Source organism: Polypterus senegalus, chromosome 18 (genome assembly GCF_016835505.1).
Source record: "Polypterus senegalus isolate Bchr_013 chromosome 18, ASM1683550v1, whole genome shotgun sequence".
NCBI lineage: Eukaryota > Metazoa > Chordata > Cladistia > Polypteriformes > Polypteridae > Polypterus > Polypterus senegalus.
The window spans coordinates 68,441,586-68,459,421 of record NC_053171.1 but is presented as its reverse complement, the minus strand read 5'-3'; the positions used below and the strand labels follow the sequence as shown (position 1 = coordinate 68,459,421).

At 39.4% G+C, this 17,836-nt stretch overlaps 1 protein-coding gene across 15 annotated transcripts in view; it reads left to right on the top strand.

The window, feature by feature from the left end:
• ryr3 (ryanodine receptor 3) overlaps positions 1-17,836 on the top strand; it is a 539,734-nt gene that overhangs the window by 143,165 nt on the left and 378,733 nt on the right. For all 15 annotated transcript variants that reach the window (XM_039741277.1, XM_039741278.1, XM_039741276.1 and 12 more), the window contains one exon: positions 17,607-17,681. In XM_039741277.1, coding sequence (XP_039597211.1) covers positions 17,607-17,681 — 75 coding nt within the window. The remainder of the gene's footprint in view (positions 1-17,606; positions 17,682-17,836) is intronic.

The window sequence follows — 17,836 nt, the reverse complement described above, 5'->3', positions numbered from 1 at the left end:
TCAAGTGACACTCCGTTTTGTTTTAAATCTCTCCTTTGCTTCTACCTTCAGGGGGTCCAGAGTATGTCCTGTAACTGAGCCTGCACATTTAAACTATCTTGTTGATTCAGCGGACCTCTCTTGAAATGATGTAACCAGCCCGGGACACCACAACATAGAAAGTCACAGAAATTATCTAAGAGCTGGGTGAAAATGACAAATTGACCCTGAGCCAGCACACTATTCTTAACGTGATTCCTTTGTTTTCCTCAAGGTCTGTTAAGTAGAAGCAACAAATAAGTCCAATGTGCAAAAAAAAATACTGTTTGTTTTAGATTTTTAGAAAAGACGATCACAATTTGAAGAGGTCCTAGTTGATTTCCTCTTCAGTGGCACTGGTGCATATATTTGTAATTTGTCCAATTTGACCTTACCAATATTGAAAAAATAATCTGTTGTCAATATAGTAATTTAGACATTATTCAGAAAATCCTCTTTTTCCTTTTTTCACCCTTTCTCTCACTTGCAAATTTTAGTTGTATCCCAGCTCCATAATGACCCAAGGGCATAGAGAGAGGGAGCAAAAAAAGAAGTTGGAGGCATTTTTTTCTAAAGAAGGAACAGGTGGAAGACTAGGAGTTTCCATCTTTATCCTTGATGTGTACTATTTATGAAGGCATACAAGCCACGTGGGGAGGAATAGACACACGCGAACAACGATTAACAAAACTAAACAGACCCCATTGCTCTAATTCGCTTTTCCAAATTATGCATTTGCTTCCTTTTTTATGGGACAGTCAACTAGAGGGCTAGCTATTTACCTGATTTTTGTTTTGGATGAGATGAGCACACTGTGTTGTCTGTAAGAACAAGTAATTGAGAGGCTGTCCTTTTAATAACAGCAGCATTTATTTTACCAGACAGCAGAAACATATGAAAGACTTGAAGCTTTTATCTGGCATTTATGAGGACACAAGACCCACAAGACTCCTGGAACAAAGCACTTGTCTAAAGGAGGCAACTTTCTGCTGAGTGGGCTAGGAGAAGAACTGTAGCACACTTAGAAGTATTTGTGTGAGGAAATTAAACAGCTGTTGTGGATTTAAGGTGACCCTGAGATACTTACCTTCTCTAGGTAAATAAATGGACCAAAACAAACAAGGCCCAAGTAAATACAGAGATATGTTTTATTCCACAATTATTTTTACTTGTGTATACCTCTTTTACCTTTACCATGTGTTTTTTTACCTGTAATTTATCTGGAGTGTTTATGCAATAGAGCAGGAGACCAGTAAATATTATTCATTTACATAATTTATCACTAAAAATAAAGGTTAATAGTGTATATTACAGGTAGGGGGAACTAAAAAGTACTAGGATACTAGTAAGTAGAATCAACCAAAAAACAAAGAACTATTAAGTAAACATATTCAGTGTATATCTTTTATAAAACACATGTATAGGAAATAGTTATACATATCAATTGAGAAAAAAACAATATCTTTATAATTATTGAATGAAAACTTCACATAGTGATAGATAGTCTTACTTTAAAATGCAGTAGCAATACGGATAACCATGTAACAAACCATACAGGGAAAATGAATACCATACATAAATATACTACTTGAAAGCAAAGCAGTGCAAATAATCAATCACTATGTTACGTGCATTTTTTAATTCATCAGTTACAAAAGGTATCTGTTGTTCTGAGTGTGTGCAATTATTATATATACCCACATTTTAGTTTCTCCAGCTGAATGATATAGTCTTTATCCTTATTTTTAGTGATAATATCCATCCATTTTCTAACCCGCTGAATCCGAATACAGGGTCACAGGGGTCTGCTGGAGCCAATCCCAGCCAACACAGGGCACAAGGCAGGAACCAATCCTGCCAACCCACCGCAGGACACACACAAACACCAAGCACACACTAGGGCCAATTTAGAATCGCCAATCCACCTGCATGTCTTTGGATTGTGGGAGGAAACCGGAGAGCCCAGAGAAAACCCACGCAGGCACGGGGAGAACATGCAAACTCCACGCATGGGACCCGGGAAGCGAACCTGGTTCTCCTAACTGCGAGGCAGCAGCGCTACCACTGCACCACCGTGCTGCCCTAGTGATAATATGTATAACTTAATATTAACATTTTCTAGTCTCCTGTGGTATTGCATAAACCCTCCAGATAATTACAGGTAAAAACAGACAGGTAAAAAATGTATACACAAGTAAAAATAATTGTGGAATAAAACATATCTCTGCAGTTGTTTGGGCCTTATTTCCTGTCCTGTTGTTTAAAGTCCTATATCCTTTCAGGACTCCATGTAATTTTATGTAACGGTTTTCTTAATATTATCTGGAGGGGGTCATGAGAGCCACAGTCCATCTTGCTATGTTAGACTGACCAATATGGACTTTTCTGAAACATAGAATTTGCTTTTATGGGCATATAACAGTTCTAAGAATTGATTAAAGCATGTATGATTTCACATTTCACTTTTCATTTTGATAATTTTGTAAATTACCAGAAAAACAATGGGAGTAGGGTAGGCATTAGAGAGGAGAAGTGTTTATGTCTGAATGTGAACGCTGTGTAAACTGTGTTACAACTCAGGATGGGAGGCTTGTGTTAACTTTCCACATTTTATCCCTTGTATGTCCCTTCTGTTCTTGAAATGCAGTGTGTCTCCCACTAACCAAGTACCCTGTGTACCATGTGTGCTTCATCTGCAGCAGTCCTCTGCCATATTCTCTTTCTTTCACACCCGTGACCTCTTTGGCTCTCTGCATGTGGGCCTGTGTCTTGTGAGGTGTGTGCTGTTTCAAAGGCAGCATTCTTATTTTTTCTCTTGTTCTTCTATGCTAACCCTTTTTTTCCCACATGTAATCCTTTCTTTGATGGGAATGCCACTCTCATCAGGAAGGCCTACATTGAGTGTTTTCCAAGATTATCAGATTTGCTTTGTATTGAATTTAGTCCGGCATTTTAATACTCACACATAAAAAGAATCCAGAGTGTTGGAGGATCTTAATGAAGTAAACATAATTTGGAGGAGAGTGAATGGACGTAATTAATTTTATAATCAAGTCTAAGGCTAATCCCACATATGTATTTTCACAGATTATTCAGTTTTTTAGGCTTGCACTACTTCCCGGAAGAGCATCCCATCCACAGCAACATCAACTACAATATAGAACCCAACCCTGGACGGGATGTCAGTCCATCTCAGGGCAATTTCATGCAAGCCAGGGTCTGTTTAGATTGACAAGTTAGCAAAATGTGCTGAAATATGTGCTAAGAAAAAATGATTCAGCTGAATGTGCTATATTTTACATGGATCTTTAAATATCACAGTGCATGACATTCCTTCGGGCTTTACTTGTATCATTATTTTTGCTGTTTTGAATGCAGACAACTCAAGTGATTTTCTAAGAAAAAAGTGGATATTCTAGTGCTATATATTCTAATTCATGAGCCAAAATGGCCACCCTACCTGCATTCTGTTTTCCTTTTGCTGTTTTTAGAGCCTTTCATTTTCTGCCATAAATGCTTAACAGAGGACTTTACATCCATTGTTCCAGTGACCATTTTTCTGTAGCATTTTTGCCTTGGCCAGCTGTGCAGTACTGAGCAAATAAAGTGTCATTTGAAAACACAGCAGAAATGACCTTAAAGTAAAAGTTGGGGTTCTTAAATGTTTTAATCTGAGCACCCAAATAAGAAAATCTTTAACATTCTGGAATCCAAGAGGAGGATTTTTACCATAATAGCAGCAGAACAAAAGACAAACTAATAACAATGGCCATATAATAAAGTTCAGTAAACATTTCTGTTTCCATTCAAGCATAATTCTCATATGCATTGTTAATAAAACCATAATTATAATTTCAAAAATGGAATGGATTCCTGAGGCATATCACTGCCATTGTAAATGCTTTGTTATGAGAAGGAATTCAATCTCACTGAGGCATGCTAAACTTAATAGAAAATCTTCTTTGCATCTCAGTAACAGATTTAGATTCAGTGTATGCTGCCATACCCTAAACACACGATGAAACACTGACCAGTTGTCTGTGGTTACCAAAACTACATTTAGCATGCTCCATCACCACAGAAATATATCCCCACCCCACTGATTTGTTTTCTTCACAACACCTTGAAATTCGTCACATTCTTGTGCTGCACCAACCTATTACAGGTATTTACATTCCAACACTTCCAACTAGCACCACAGTCCCTTAACCTCACAAGTTTGTAGTTGTCATTCCCTCCTGTCTCTTACAGATATCTTTGCTTTTCAATCATCTAAATTTGATTATTTCGCAAGCTGTGAGAGTAAGGAATATTTACTATATTTACATGCCTTCAAAATGAAAGCTTGCTGTGATGTCTCAATGATGTTTCACCTAATAATGCTCTAAATAGAGGTTGGTGCATTACTTGCCACAGTAATGTCACAGCTCATATCAAACACGTCTGATACCCAGTCCTTAATTTAATAAACACTGCTGTAAGGTATTAAAAGTTGAGTGAGTGGTAAGCAGTTCTTGGCAATATGTTAAATCCATTGGTTGAAGAGTGTCTTCTGCTTAAAGCTTGTATGATCTTCCTGTGTTTTCATTCATTTCCTCTAAGAGTTCTGCTTTCCCCCCAAATGTCCAAAGACATTCAATTTCAAAATGTAATTCACCACCCCCAATACTCTCTGTTTGTGTATCACAAAGCAATGGGGAATGTGTTTACTATATAGGACCCTTTTTGAATAACAGATTTGTGGCGCAGTGGCAGCGCTGCTGCCTCGCAGTAAGGAGACCTAGGTTCGCTTCCCGGGTCCTCCATGTGTGGAGTTTGCATTTTCTCCCCGTGTCTGTGTGAGTTTCCTCCCACAGTCCAAAGACATGCAGGTTACGTGCATTGGTGATCCTAAATTGTCCCTGGTGTGTGTGTGTGTGTGTGTGTGTACGTGCCCTGTGGTGAGCGGGCGTCCTGCCCGGGATTTGTTCCTGTGTTGGCTGGGATTGGCTCCAGCAGACCCCCGTGACCCTGTGTTAGGATATAGCGGGTTGGAGAATGGCTGACTGACTGACTGAATTTCTGCCTCTAAGGTGGTAAATGTGTCAGTCTGTAAATCATAAAGTTTTAAATATGATCCTCATGATACTTTTATTAAATGACTAACCTGCTAGTATGGGGCTGCATTCCTGTACTATTTCTGCATAACCTGACTTAATTCTCCAACGGAATGAGGTGTAATTTCAGTTCTGCAAGAGAAAAATTTGAACCATGATTTTTTCTCCAGTTGCACAGCACAACAATGTTTTCAATCTACAGGTAACTGTTTTGGGCAGTGTGTGTCAATCCTGCAGACAATAAGGAGACAGGAAGTGAGACACACACTTGTCAGGGGCTCACTGACATTGGAAAGGCTTTTAAATACATTGATTTAACTCAATTTTTTTTTTTGATATTAAAGGATAAGTTTGGGAATTTTCAAGTCAACGTTATTTCTTCATAATCAAAGTATATATTAATTTCCCACATTAAATTGTGTTCTAAAGTGAAGACATTTTTTTTATAAATATTAAAAGTATAATGCCTGTTCCTGTGGTTTACCATGGTGATGAAGCAGCACCAGTCCAAATATGAACAAATGTGAATGTATATTCACATGAATGTGAAAGGTGCAACAGTGCTCGATAGATGGGCAAAATGCCCTCTGAGCTGCTTGAGGTTTGGGGATGCAATAGGGTGCGACCTAGAGGTGTCCTGGTGAGGACAAAGTGAGGATATGGAAGGGCATACCGTAATTATTTTTACCTCTCTAAAATTTCAGAATTTTTGACTTTATTCATTGGGAGTTCCTTTTTGGATTTATTTATTTATGGAACATCCCAATGACAATGTCTTTAATGACACTTTAAGCACTTTGAGCTACATTCTTTTGTATGAAAATGTGCTATATAAATAAATGTTGTTGTTGACACAGAGTTTATGGATTTCATTATTTATTGAACTATTTATTACTTTTGGGATGCTATGCACTGTTTTTCACAATATTTGCACTTTTAATTCTCTGCTTTCATAAACTACATTCTCACTATATTATCTCACTTATCTGCCTCACTCATTCTGGTACTTCCTTGGCAGCAGGTTTGGGGCATCGCACATGACTAAAATAAATGGAGCACCAACAGTTTTTCAGATCTGTCTGTGACCCTCTTCATCACTTGTAATGAAAGACTGTGAGTGATTTTGTCAATGAGTATTGTAAATTTCTACAGAACAGACACTGTAGTTCACACATGGGCAGCAACAGATGCAGGAGAGGAGTTTTTGCTAGAGGAAACCCACACTCCTGGGGTGAAAGGATGCCCCAGAGGAATACAAAAATAGAGATGAAAAAGACAGATAATCATTTTAAAGTGGATGAATTTTACAATTTTATTTTTTATTTTTCTGAAATTGCATCTATTGTGACATTAAGCTTTAAATCTTGACATGACACAGTAGAGACACCTTCTGGGCAACAGGAGATTTGCAATCTGGAACTTTTTGCAGTTGTCTCTGGATTTGAAGCGATGACCTAACAACATGCCATTATTTTATTTTATTTTAAGTCAATTCCTTGTTACTTCATACATAATTTAATCAGTTATTCCTGAGTGTATTAAAAGAGAAAGAGCTTTAAAAAAAGACTGTGAGGTGCGTTGACAGTCAATAAATCAAGGCTTATACAGAATTCTCTACAGATCATTGCAGTGTCCAAATACTGTTCTCTTAGTTATTTACGTTTATGAATGCTCTGCCAGCAACAAGGCACCCACAAGAGTGTGCATTTCTGTGGCTCATTCACAGCAGTGCTTGATTCTTTTCATATTATAGAACAGAAGCACTAATAAATGACCTACAAATAACGGCATACACTGCAATGCACCTCACTCAATTTTAGCAAATCGTGACACAGTCTTCCTCTTTGTTGCACCCCCTGAAATGCCGTCTTTGGCCAAAGTGCTGAGGAGACACAGCGATGCTGAGAAAATTCAAATTCTTGTTTCATTAGTAGAGAGAGCACAGTTAACTTAAATGATGGTTTGTAAAGTGCCTTGAGGTTTTGCTGAATGTACTGTATATAAAAGTACTTCTTTCTTTCTTTCTCACCAGTAAATGGATTTTTTTGAATGCAGAAGGTATTTTGGAGTGAAAACTTCTGTTAGATTTCTGCTTGACTTAAGGGAGTGTGGCAGTGGGAGGCTATGGGAGGCACAACTAATGGTTTTTATGAAAAGCTGCAGGATTTTAATGTTTGTTTTTTTTCCTTTCCAATTTTTAGTTAACAGACTAATAGCATCCTCCTTTGTTAAAGTAAGCAGCTCAACAAATTGTACATTGTAGAGGAAGGGACGAGGATAAACAAATCAGATGAACTGTGAAGCAACAAAAGGTCACAGCATTTTGCAATGAGGTAATCGCAAGAAAGCAGGCGGCAATTTGAAGATGACAGCTGGCTTCACTTTGATCACATAGCCTCTTGCTGGGCCTTGTGCCACTGCCCCTCAGAATGCTTTACGTTTCTTGGCACACCAGAATATTATTCTAGAGGGAACTGTTGGATGCTGGCCAGTTAGACCTTTCTCGTTCTCTAGCTTTTATTGTACTCCGTTGCAATTCAAATTGTGAGCTGTCAATATTTGATCATCGGTACGTTGCTGACATAAGGAAAGTGCTTGAAGTTCTGTTTCATTGTGTTTGGGCAGCACACCCTATTTTTGGTTGTGGCCTGGATCATTCTTCCTTCGGGTCATTTTCCTAATAAGTGGTTTATTCTTTCTTTTGAGCAGACATTTGTGTGTTTATATGTATATAACTACCTTGAGGAATGTTGGGGCATCAAGTGCCTAATTTATTGCACCAGAGTGTAGTTGAAGATTGTGTCAAAAGGACAGAAAAAGGTCATACCCAGAAATCAATTTTAGATTCAAACAAAATAATGCTAGACATTTTTACATTTTAGCCATAAACTTGGGCAACAAGGGAGTACACAATGCTGACATTTACACCGTCACAGTGATGTTGTCACATGATCTACTTTCTTGGTCATCCTGCAACTGCGCCATTTTAGCGGCACCAAATCCCCAAATCTGCATATCTTTGGAAGGAAACTGGAGCACAGTGTGGAATACAAGCAGGAAATACCAACAACATAACTCCCTGCGAGACAGCAGTGCTATCGCTCCACCACCGTGACACCCCCATGTGTGTAATTATTCCCCCATGTGTGTAATTATTAACAGTATTCATTATTTAAACGGAATTATATGTAAAATGTAACATACACACTTTAATGCATTTCATCATGAAAGTGATATCAAGTATAAATCTAAAGATTCTAAATGTGCAGAGAGTTGGAATATCATACATTTAATTTGTTCTGTGTGGCGATCTATTGCTGCTTTCCTCTGCTGTCAGGTCCAAGAAGCTCGTAGCAATTAAAAACTGGGATGACGTTTACGATGGTCTGCATTAATGATAAAGTAAACTACGAGGTTAAAGGGACATTTCGAGATTAAAGCCGAAATCACCACATTAATCACAAAATACACGTTTTCACCGTATCCTTTATTTTTTTCTCAGTGGCTCAAATATAACGCTATACATTATGTTGCTGTTGTTAAGTTGCAAAAATAAAAAAATAAAAAAGACAGCACAAAGATGGTATGTGAGACTTTTAAAATGTATCATGTCATTACATTCGGGAATATGCGACGCTTGAATATAAAAGCACCACGAATGCATCTGTATGTCGGCATTTTGCTTCACCCCATCGAACAATTCATCAAACAGCGAAGCACGCACATCGATTCCCATAGGATCGGCACAGAGGCTTTTTGTCATATGTAGATAGTAAACAGAGACACTGATGTCACATTCCGACTTTTAGCACACTGCGCCCCCCCGACTTTTTGCTGGTACTGGGGACCTTCTCAGAGGACACGTGAAATAAATGCTGGGAACGCGTGGCAGCCATGATGGGGCACGTACGCGTTCTGAGCGTGAAGTATAAATTGGCCCTAAGACGTTTGTGTGTTTGGGCTGCAGCATAGCCAATCCTATCATACTTGTTCTGTGATGTTGTCCACATCCTGAAGGGTTACAGTCAATCCGAAGATTTTTGCAAAACTCTGAATATTCTGTAGCAATCCATTGAAGCTACCACATGAAGAATCCATGTTAAACTTCACCTCTTGTCCTGTACTTTATCTTCAAGTGGGAAGAGTGTGGGTGTGTGACTTATCTAGACAGGTGATCTGAATTGTTCCTGGTCTCAGCAGGACACTCAAAATCAGGAGTGAGTCACATTTATTTACAGTATATTTAGGGAAGCAAAAGATGTTTATTACTCTGAATTTTAAGTGTTACCAAAAAGAAAATCATGTATTTCATTTAGATATGCTGATTAATCTGCTTTCCTTATCTTTCTGCTGCCTTATGGACTTCAGTGCCGGGTGAGTGCTATTGAGTTGAGGGAGAGGGAGGTTTGGGTGTGGGACACATTCAGTTGTTTAGACAAAGCTTTGTGTTTTTCATTGTTTATCTTGTGCTTTCATTGTTATCTTCAATCAAATAATAAATAAACACTTTATTTTCGTAAAGTTTCTTTTATAATGAGCAAGATTGCTCAGAACAGAATAATATTTTATTTTGGTGTATTTCATTTCATGAACCCAATCGGCTGGTCTGTTTGTAATGGGGCCTTTTTTTCTCAATAGTGTTGTAAAGCAATCTTCAAACCTAATACAGTGGAACCTCGGTTCACGACCATAATTCGTTCCAAAACTCTGGTCATAACCCGATTTGGTCTTGACCCGAAGTAATTTCCCCCATAGGATTGTATGTAAATACAATTAATCCGTTCTAGACCATACAAACTGTATGTAAATATATTTTCTTTAAAGATTTTTAAGCACAAAAATAATTATACCATAGAATGCATAGTGTAATAGTAAACTAATGTAAGAACATTGAATAACACTGAGACAAACACCCAGGCTCCCTGCTCAGCTGCACAGCAGGCTTACTCGCTCTCAGCTGCACGCAAGCCTGCGCTCGCTCTCTCTCTCTCTCTTTCTCTCTCTCAACAGCATGCGAGCCTGCGCTCTCTCTCTCTCTCTCAGCAGCACGCGAGCCTGCGCTCTCTCTCTCTCTCTCTCAACAGCACGCGAGCCTGCGCTCTCTCTCTCTCTCTCAACAGCACGCGAGCCTGCGCTCTCTCTCTCTCTTTCTCAGCTGCATGCGAGTCTGCGCTCTCTCTCTCTCTTTCTCAGCTGCACGCGAGTCTGCGCTCTCTCTCTCTCCTGCACCGGCTTTATTTATTTATTAAAACTGGCCTTTTTGACGGGAGCTGAGGACCCGCTATACCACAGGAGGAAACAGGGTTGAGAGGAGGTTACAGTTTTGAGGGAGAATCCCTCTGCGTGATGCACCAAGAACAATGTATAGTACACGGAGAGACTGAACACGTGTGGAAGTCATCGGCATGCACAAACCAAAAGGGAAACTGGCTTGTTGTATACCGAGTGTGTGGTTGTGAATAGATGCAAAAGTTTGGCAAACTTTTTGGTCGTAAACCGATTTGTATGTGTTCTGAGACGTTCGTGAACCGAGGTTCCACTGTAAGTAGTTTTAGGTAGTACTGTTTGAATTTATTAAATTTATGTAGTGCCTTTTATAGGAAACACTTTTTAAAAATAATCAATTCAGAAATTTAGTAACTAATCATATATTCAGTAGCATGCTTACACTAGACATCTGACGTGGCCTGAGTCCACATATCTGACAAAGATCATATTTTGGTGTAAACACCCAAAACACCAATATGGCTTTGCCCATACACTGAAGGACACAAAATTGTGATGACCATGCCATACAAAATGGTTTCACCTAACCAATGATGAAATTAATAAACATTAAAGTAAACATGAAGGTACTCCAAAGGTGGTATAAATTAATCTGGTCTAGTCAAGACACTTTCATTGTATGGTTTTCTATAATACCATTTGAATTGGTGCTTTGAATACAGTGCTGTAATGTAGGGCTTTAGAATTTGAATTACAGAGGTTCTTTCAAGGAGATCTCTCTGTTTTGTACAGATCTTCCATAGCCAGCACAGCTGGAAAGTGGCATACATTGCAGTTATTAATTTATTGTAACCTTCATGATGAGCACTACCATAATGCTTTCCAGAAAGCAGACCTATTTTTATAGAACTATCCTAAAGAGATGACTCTAGGAGCTAGTGAGCCTTCTTATTATGTAGTTTATTTGTTTGTAGTGGAATTTCAGCTAGTATTGTAAGGTATTGTGGTGGATGATTTTTTCTCCCAACTATCAAAGTGTACAAATAAAACTGCATGCCTCCACTATGTCTTTGTAATGGACGAACAGCTATATTATGTGAAATGTCTTGTGAGAAGTTCGGTCTCTTCTCTTTAGACGGAAGTCTTGTTCAATGGCCATTCAACTAGGGAGCAAGGAAGCAGCATGTCTCCTCTAATTTGTGCCTGAAGTGCACCATAATGTCATTACGCTGGCAGCAAATATCTGTCATACTTGCACATCTTCACATATTTTGTTCTCTTTCTTGTTTTTAATGCTTCCCAGAGGTTTATTAAGAAGGTAAGTAAATTTGACCTTAGAGAAACAGTTGACTTTGAAATGTCTAGAAATTAAATGTCGCTATAAAACAAAGCTGTACACCCTTGAAATTAACTGAAGTATGCTGCACAAGGCTGCCATCGCAAGTGGGCACCTGAATACAGATGAATTTGTTACAGGTTGCGGACAACTTCAAAGTCCTGAAAAATCAAATCTCCTATATAAAAAATAGCAGTAAAGAGGCTATGGTGAGTGGCCCTTATCCACTGAGCTCATGGCAGGGCTAAAGCGTTTGTAACCTCTTTGAGTGGAGCCTGGGGAATTTAAAATAACCAGTTGTAATTTATGATTCACTCATACTGTATATGTATGTTTTTTAAAGACATCCCATGGCTATAAGCTGGTATCCTTTCTGTATTAAAATATTTAGTTCTTTTTTTCATGTAGAGCACATTCACAAAGCACTTTACTCAATTGTGTAAAGATTGTGCTTAAAAATAACGAAAATTATACATTTATACCAAATAAATATAATGTGCAAAAATAAGTCATCTAAACATTGAAAGAGAAGCTACGCAATACTCGAGGGAGGCAACCATCCAACTCTTTCCGTTAGTAGGTTATGGGAGGCCACAACCTCCCCTGGCAGTATTAGGCATATAGTCAGGACCCAGCTGTGGAAAGGCATATTCACTCACATCCCCATACAGACAGTGACCAGGTTGGGAATTAAACTCAGGCTCTTGGAGCTGTGAGGTAACAGCATTATGGTGCTGCCATTTCAATTACTGTAGCTACATTGTCCTAGCAGGGGAGGAGTGCGGTTACCCTGGCAAATTGGGTATCAGTTGTGACACTAGAGGGCGCTGTCGCTCCTCAAACCCCACAGACAAAACATCCAGGACACCAAGTAAAAGCACCAGGAATTCTTTTATTTATTTCTTCTTCCAGTATTGTGCTCCAAAGCACCACAACCACCACAATAAACAAATCAATAATCACAATACAGTAATCCCTCCTCGATCGCGGGGGTTGCGTTCCAGACGCAGAGGTGAAAATCTGCAAAGTAGAAACCATATGTTTCTATGGTTATTTTTATATATTTTAAGCCCTTATAAACTCTCCCACACTGTTTATAAATATTCCCCGCAGAGTTATACAGCATAATCCCTTTGTATTCTCTTAGATATTAGGTAAGATTCATTGAAATTATATATATAAACACATTGTTTATATACAGTAAAACCTAAATATTATTTTAAAGATATTGAGTGTCTCTGATATCATATATGTTACAGCCATTACGATAGACAGGCCACCAGCAATAAATACGTACAACACAAGAAAAATAGTATACAGTAAATGTGTGTACAGTGACACTAAACGTACGTACATGTACTAAGTACTGTAAGTAGAAAATTAATTATGGTTACTCACCAACAATGACACGATGACTTGTCCGATAACAATGAGTTTAATTTTACTGCACAACAAAGGAGAGCGTTACAGTTCTTCCAAAGTAGCCACTTCAGGCGATTGTGTAGCACTGCCATTGTTCTTCTTCTGGCAGTCTTGAATGCAAATCCCTAAAGCAGATTCCATCCAGACTACTGCCTTATTACATCCACTTACAACTCGTTTTGCACCCTGATTAAAAGGACACTGCGGCCGTAGATCTTATATTCCTTTCCTACTTTTTAAATAAAAAGAATCGTAGCCTTCAACAAATCCAAAACGTTTACATTTTCGGCAATCGTTAACATCTTCCGTTTGCGCTTGGGCACGGCCCCTGAAGCAGTAGCAGATCGTTTTGGAGCCATAATGAAGGGCTTGACTATGCACAAAGATAAACACAAAAGAGCACAACTCTTTACACAGAAAAACACATTGATGCTGAATGAGCGAGACCAGACTTCCTGGTTAACACTGCATTCAGCAGGCAGGAACTTAACTGCGTGCTCTGATTGGTTAGCTTCTCAGTCATCCGCCAATATCGTCCCTTGTATGAAATCAACTGGGCAAACCAACTGAGGAAGCATGTACAGGAAGTAAAAAAGACACATTGTCCACAGAACCCGAAGCAGCGAAAAATCCGCGTTATATATTTAGTTATGCTTTCATATAAAATCCGCGATAGAGTGAAGCCGCGAAAGTCGAAGCGCGATATAGCGAGGGATTACTGTAATACAATAAATCAATCCTCCTCTCCCAGTAGCTCCGTCATTCTAACTCCCAACTCTAGCTCAGCTTGCTGGGTTTTCCATAGTCCTTTAAATAGTCCTTGACCCGGAAGTGCTCCTGTCCTTCTGTCCATGTGATTCATTAGCACTTATATTTTTTCTTCTGCCTGGAAGTACTTTTGTTCCCATGACTTGGGAATACTTCCGGGCTACAGGGAAAATAAAAATCCCCGCATCTCCCTGCAGCTTCCCATGATGGCATCCACGGCACCCAGCAGGGCTGTGAAACCGAACTACATCTCCCATTGTGTCCTGTGGGAATCCGGGGCACCTCCAAGCTGCAGAGAAGATGCCATCTAGCGGCCTGGATGTGTCGGCCTGGATGAGTTGCTGGCCATCCATCACACAGTATATATTAATCGATCCACCCACACTTAATCAGAATCGATAAAGATATATTGTAATTTAAAGTAATGGATTTGGATTTGATTTAGACTTCATAACAGCATTGTGCCATCGATGAACAGTGGCAATCAGCCATTCAGATACTTGTAGTAATGGTGGTAATATTGTCATGTGCACAGAATAACTTCAGAAAACAGAAGGGTGTGTTTACCATATAGCACTACATCGTGCTCTTCTGTATAAATTGCAGGCACAAGCCTTTTACTTTTGTTCTGTGAAATATATTTAAATCAAATACACCAGCTAAATGTTTTTAAGCTTGAAGACAAACCAGAAATAAAAAAAGTTTACTTTTCTCTTCATAGTAATATTGCTTTTTAAAGTATGCCTCTATCTCCCATTCACTATGCACCATGCTTAGACATAATTCACAGGTATGTTTGTGCAGAAATGCGCGTGAACAAATGTGCTGTGACAACCATTTCTACCTTGTTTTAGCATATGTAGGTTTACGCATTTGCTGACATATTATGCTTTAATTAGATACTGTATTTAGTAAAGTAGAAAAACACTGTAATAATTTTCTGTCACATGCAGACATTGTGTCAAGCTGTGTGGCGTGTATTATGGTTTTTGTACTACTGTCATGAGGATTACAGTCTTAAAGATGTGTGGGAGACAGAGACAATGTTGGGTACATACCTCCACAGTGCTTAGAGCATGTGTGTGGAGCAGTTGCTAGGAAATGGTAAGGGTGGGCTTCCTGTGTTGTCCTTTTTCCTGTGTTAAATACACACTAACATGCACAATGCTGTGTTATCACGTGCCCAGGTGTGGAAAATATGCAGGACATCACACTTTTTAAAAGTACACTATACCCCACCATGGTGTGGACGCTGGCCCAGACACACACAGACGGACATCATATTTCACCCAACACACGTTTATTTCTAATAATATTTACAGTGCACAAACCCCAGTGCCTCCTGCACCGATCCCCCAATGTCCAGGCCACACAGTCCTTCGTGCTTCTCTCTCCTGGCCGCCTCCAGTCCTTTCTCTAGCTCTGTCCTCTTCCACCCGACATCCGCCGATGACTGGAGGGAGGCTGCCCCTTAAATAGGAACCCGGATGGGCTCCAGTTGCTTCCCGTCATTCCTCTGTAGCCACGCCCCAGTGTGGCAGAAGTGCCGGCTGCGCACCCGGAAGCCGTCCGGGTGTCCCCTGTCGTCTTCCCCCCAGCACTTCCTGGTGTGGCGGAAGTGCTGGGCTCCCGGAATATTCAGGCACTGGGGCGCCGCCTGGCGGTGGCCACGGGTCCCTACAGGGCTGGGCTTCTAAGCCATTTACCCGAGGCCCCCAACATAACCAGGACGGACGCCCCCTCGCGGTCTGGAGGAGGCACAAGCCCTCCTCTGGTCCTCCTGGGCGTCCCGGCCGGGGACCACAATGGTAATATGAACAAATAGCAACATAATAGAAATTATTTAATTGATATGTTGCATATTACCTGTTTTACGCGATTGGGTGAATGTGGCCTTATATGCAGTAGATGTGATTGTACAGTATATATGTGTGTATCTGTACAGCACCATGTACTTGCAGACCATGAAAATACAGGGTGTTTTATTGGGTTTGACAAGGTCATTAAAACTACAAAAGAGTACAGGAAGCAAAACAAAAGGCTTTATAGGAAAATGAGTGATCTCTGTTTCTACCTAACCAGGAACACCAAATAAATGTAGGAAATGGTGCATGAATGTGAGAAAAAGAACTAATTGATTGGTGACAGCAATCACTTAATTATCATTTTTGCCTTTGGCAGTGCCAGTAATTAATTAAAAAATTTGGTAAGGCTTCCAGTTTTTCTCTGTAGGAGGGGTTTCCAGACGTTAGTTTTATATCCAGGTGACTGAAACACATTTGTTTAAAGAAAAATAATAGTACAGTTTATTGATGAACCCAAGGATTACAGAAATATGATAACTGCTAATATACTGACTCACAAGACAGGATGTAAGGCAGAGGAAAAGGCAGGCTGTTCACTGGCTATTCAGAGTTCTAATTTATCTTGGAACACAAACAGTTTTGTGACACCAAGGCTTTAGTGATGATGTCTGGTGCTGTGTGAAGTTGAATATTGTTGCTCCAGGCTCAAGTGGAGAACTCTTCTTTTATTGGAGTGAACTCTTGGTTATTGTTACAAGGTAGTCCTTTGTCCATTGTCTGTTAAGCTCTTTGCTAAGCCCTCTGCAGCTTCATTGGGAAAAGGATTGCTCTTTCTTGATCAAGTGTATAGGTGCTGAAGTTCCCTACTTGATGTAATGGCTGCTCTGACTTCTCAGACAGGGGCTTTCAGTTGATAGCACAGAGTTTGGCCTAGCAGAATGCAGGGCATCCAACTCCTCTATGTAGCTCTATGTTGGCTTCCAGACCAAAGTAAGTTTAAGAGCTTTTTGCTCCACAGACAGTGGGGTTTTTTCTCACCCTAAGCAGCTCATCAACTTTCAATTCCCAAAGAGAAAGGAGAGATGATTGCAGCTGGCTTTGAAGGAAGGTGTTACCTCTGGTGATTGGATTAAGGTCACTTTTAGTTGTAGACCCAATGCCTGCTTAGAGTTGCTTTATTTTGTCTATTATATCCAACCAGAGTCTAGTTATTCTAGTTAGGTTAATAAAAACCTAAAATGGATGCCTTTTTGTCTGAAGGAGTCTCTGCAGAGGTGTCAGCTCAATTCTGATTTACCCCATTGTCCTATAGCTTGAACAAAGCACTTTTTAAAATACCAATAGTGTGCCTTTTACTGTAATTAAGTGGAGACTTGGATGAAAATAGCTACTTTTTTGTAATGTTGTTATAAGAAAAAAAGAAGAAAAAATTATTAAAGCACTCCAAACCTCACCATTAATAAAGATTCAGGTTTTGTAGCATCTGTTAATACCAAACACTGACACTAAGTACTATTCAAAGGTAATCTTTTAGTAAAGTTTCAGCAGATCCTCTACTTAATTTTGCATGTATTTCTTCTTACTGTGTAAACCTTGGTTAAGTTGTCAGTTTATCATATTTTTAGTGCAACAGTGACCTATTTTGCTATTTAATAAGTAGGAGTGATAGACGATAATGTGGAGATGCACGCTTAATCTGTAAAAAAAATTACTTACTTGCATGAATATTTGACCTTTTGGATTATTTATCATTAATACATGCACCCTATTGCATATTCAAATTGATTGTTTTCTGCAGGTTTTTCTTTTGATGGTTGTGATGAGTCGTCTGAATCCCTGTAAAGAAATAAGGAAGATCTTTAGCCTTTCTTCTTCGGGAATCCTGAATTACTTCTGTTAGCCATTTTGTAATGCCTCACTGTTTCTCATTTTCAGGCCTCTCAGGGAGGTGGACATAGGACACTTCTTTATGGTCATGCAATTCTTCTCCGACACTCATTTAGTGGAATGGTAAGACTTCACATTCTTTAACTTATTAGAGTGTGTAATTGGTGTAGAGTGAAAGAGGGCAAATATTTATTAAAGTTTGGGGTGTCTGTATTTGCAGCGGTTTGGTTGGCTATCTCCTTTAACATTGAGCATTATCATTATGATATGCACTGTAA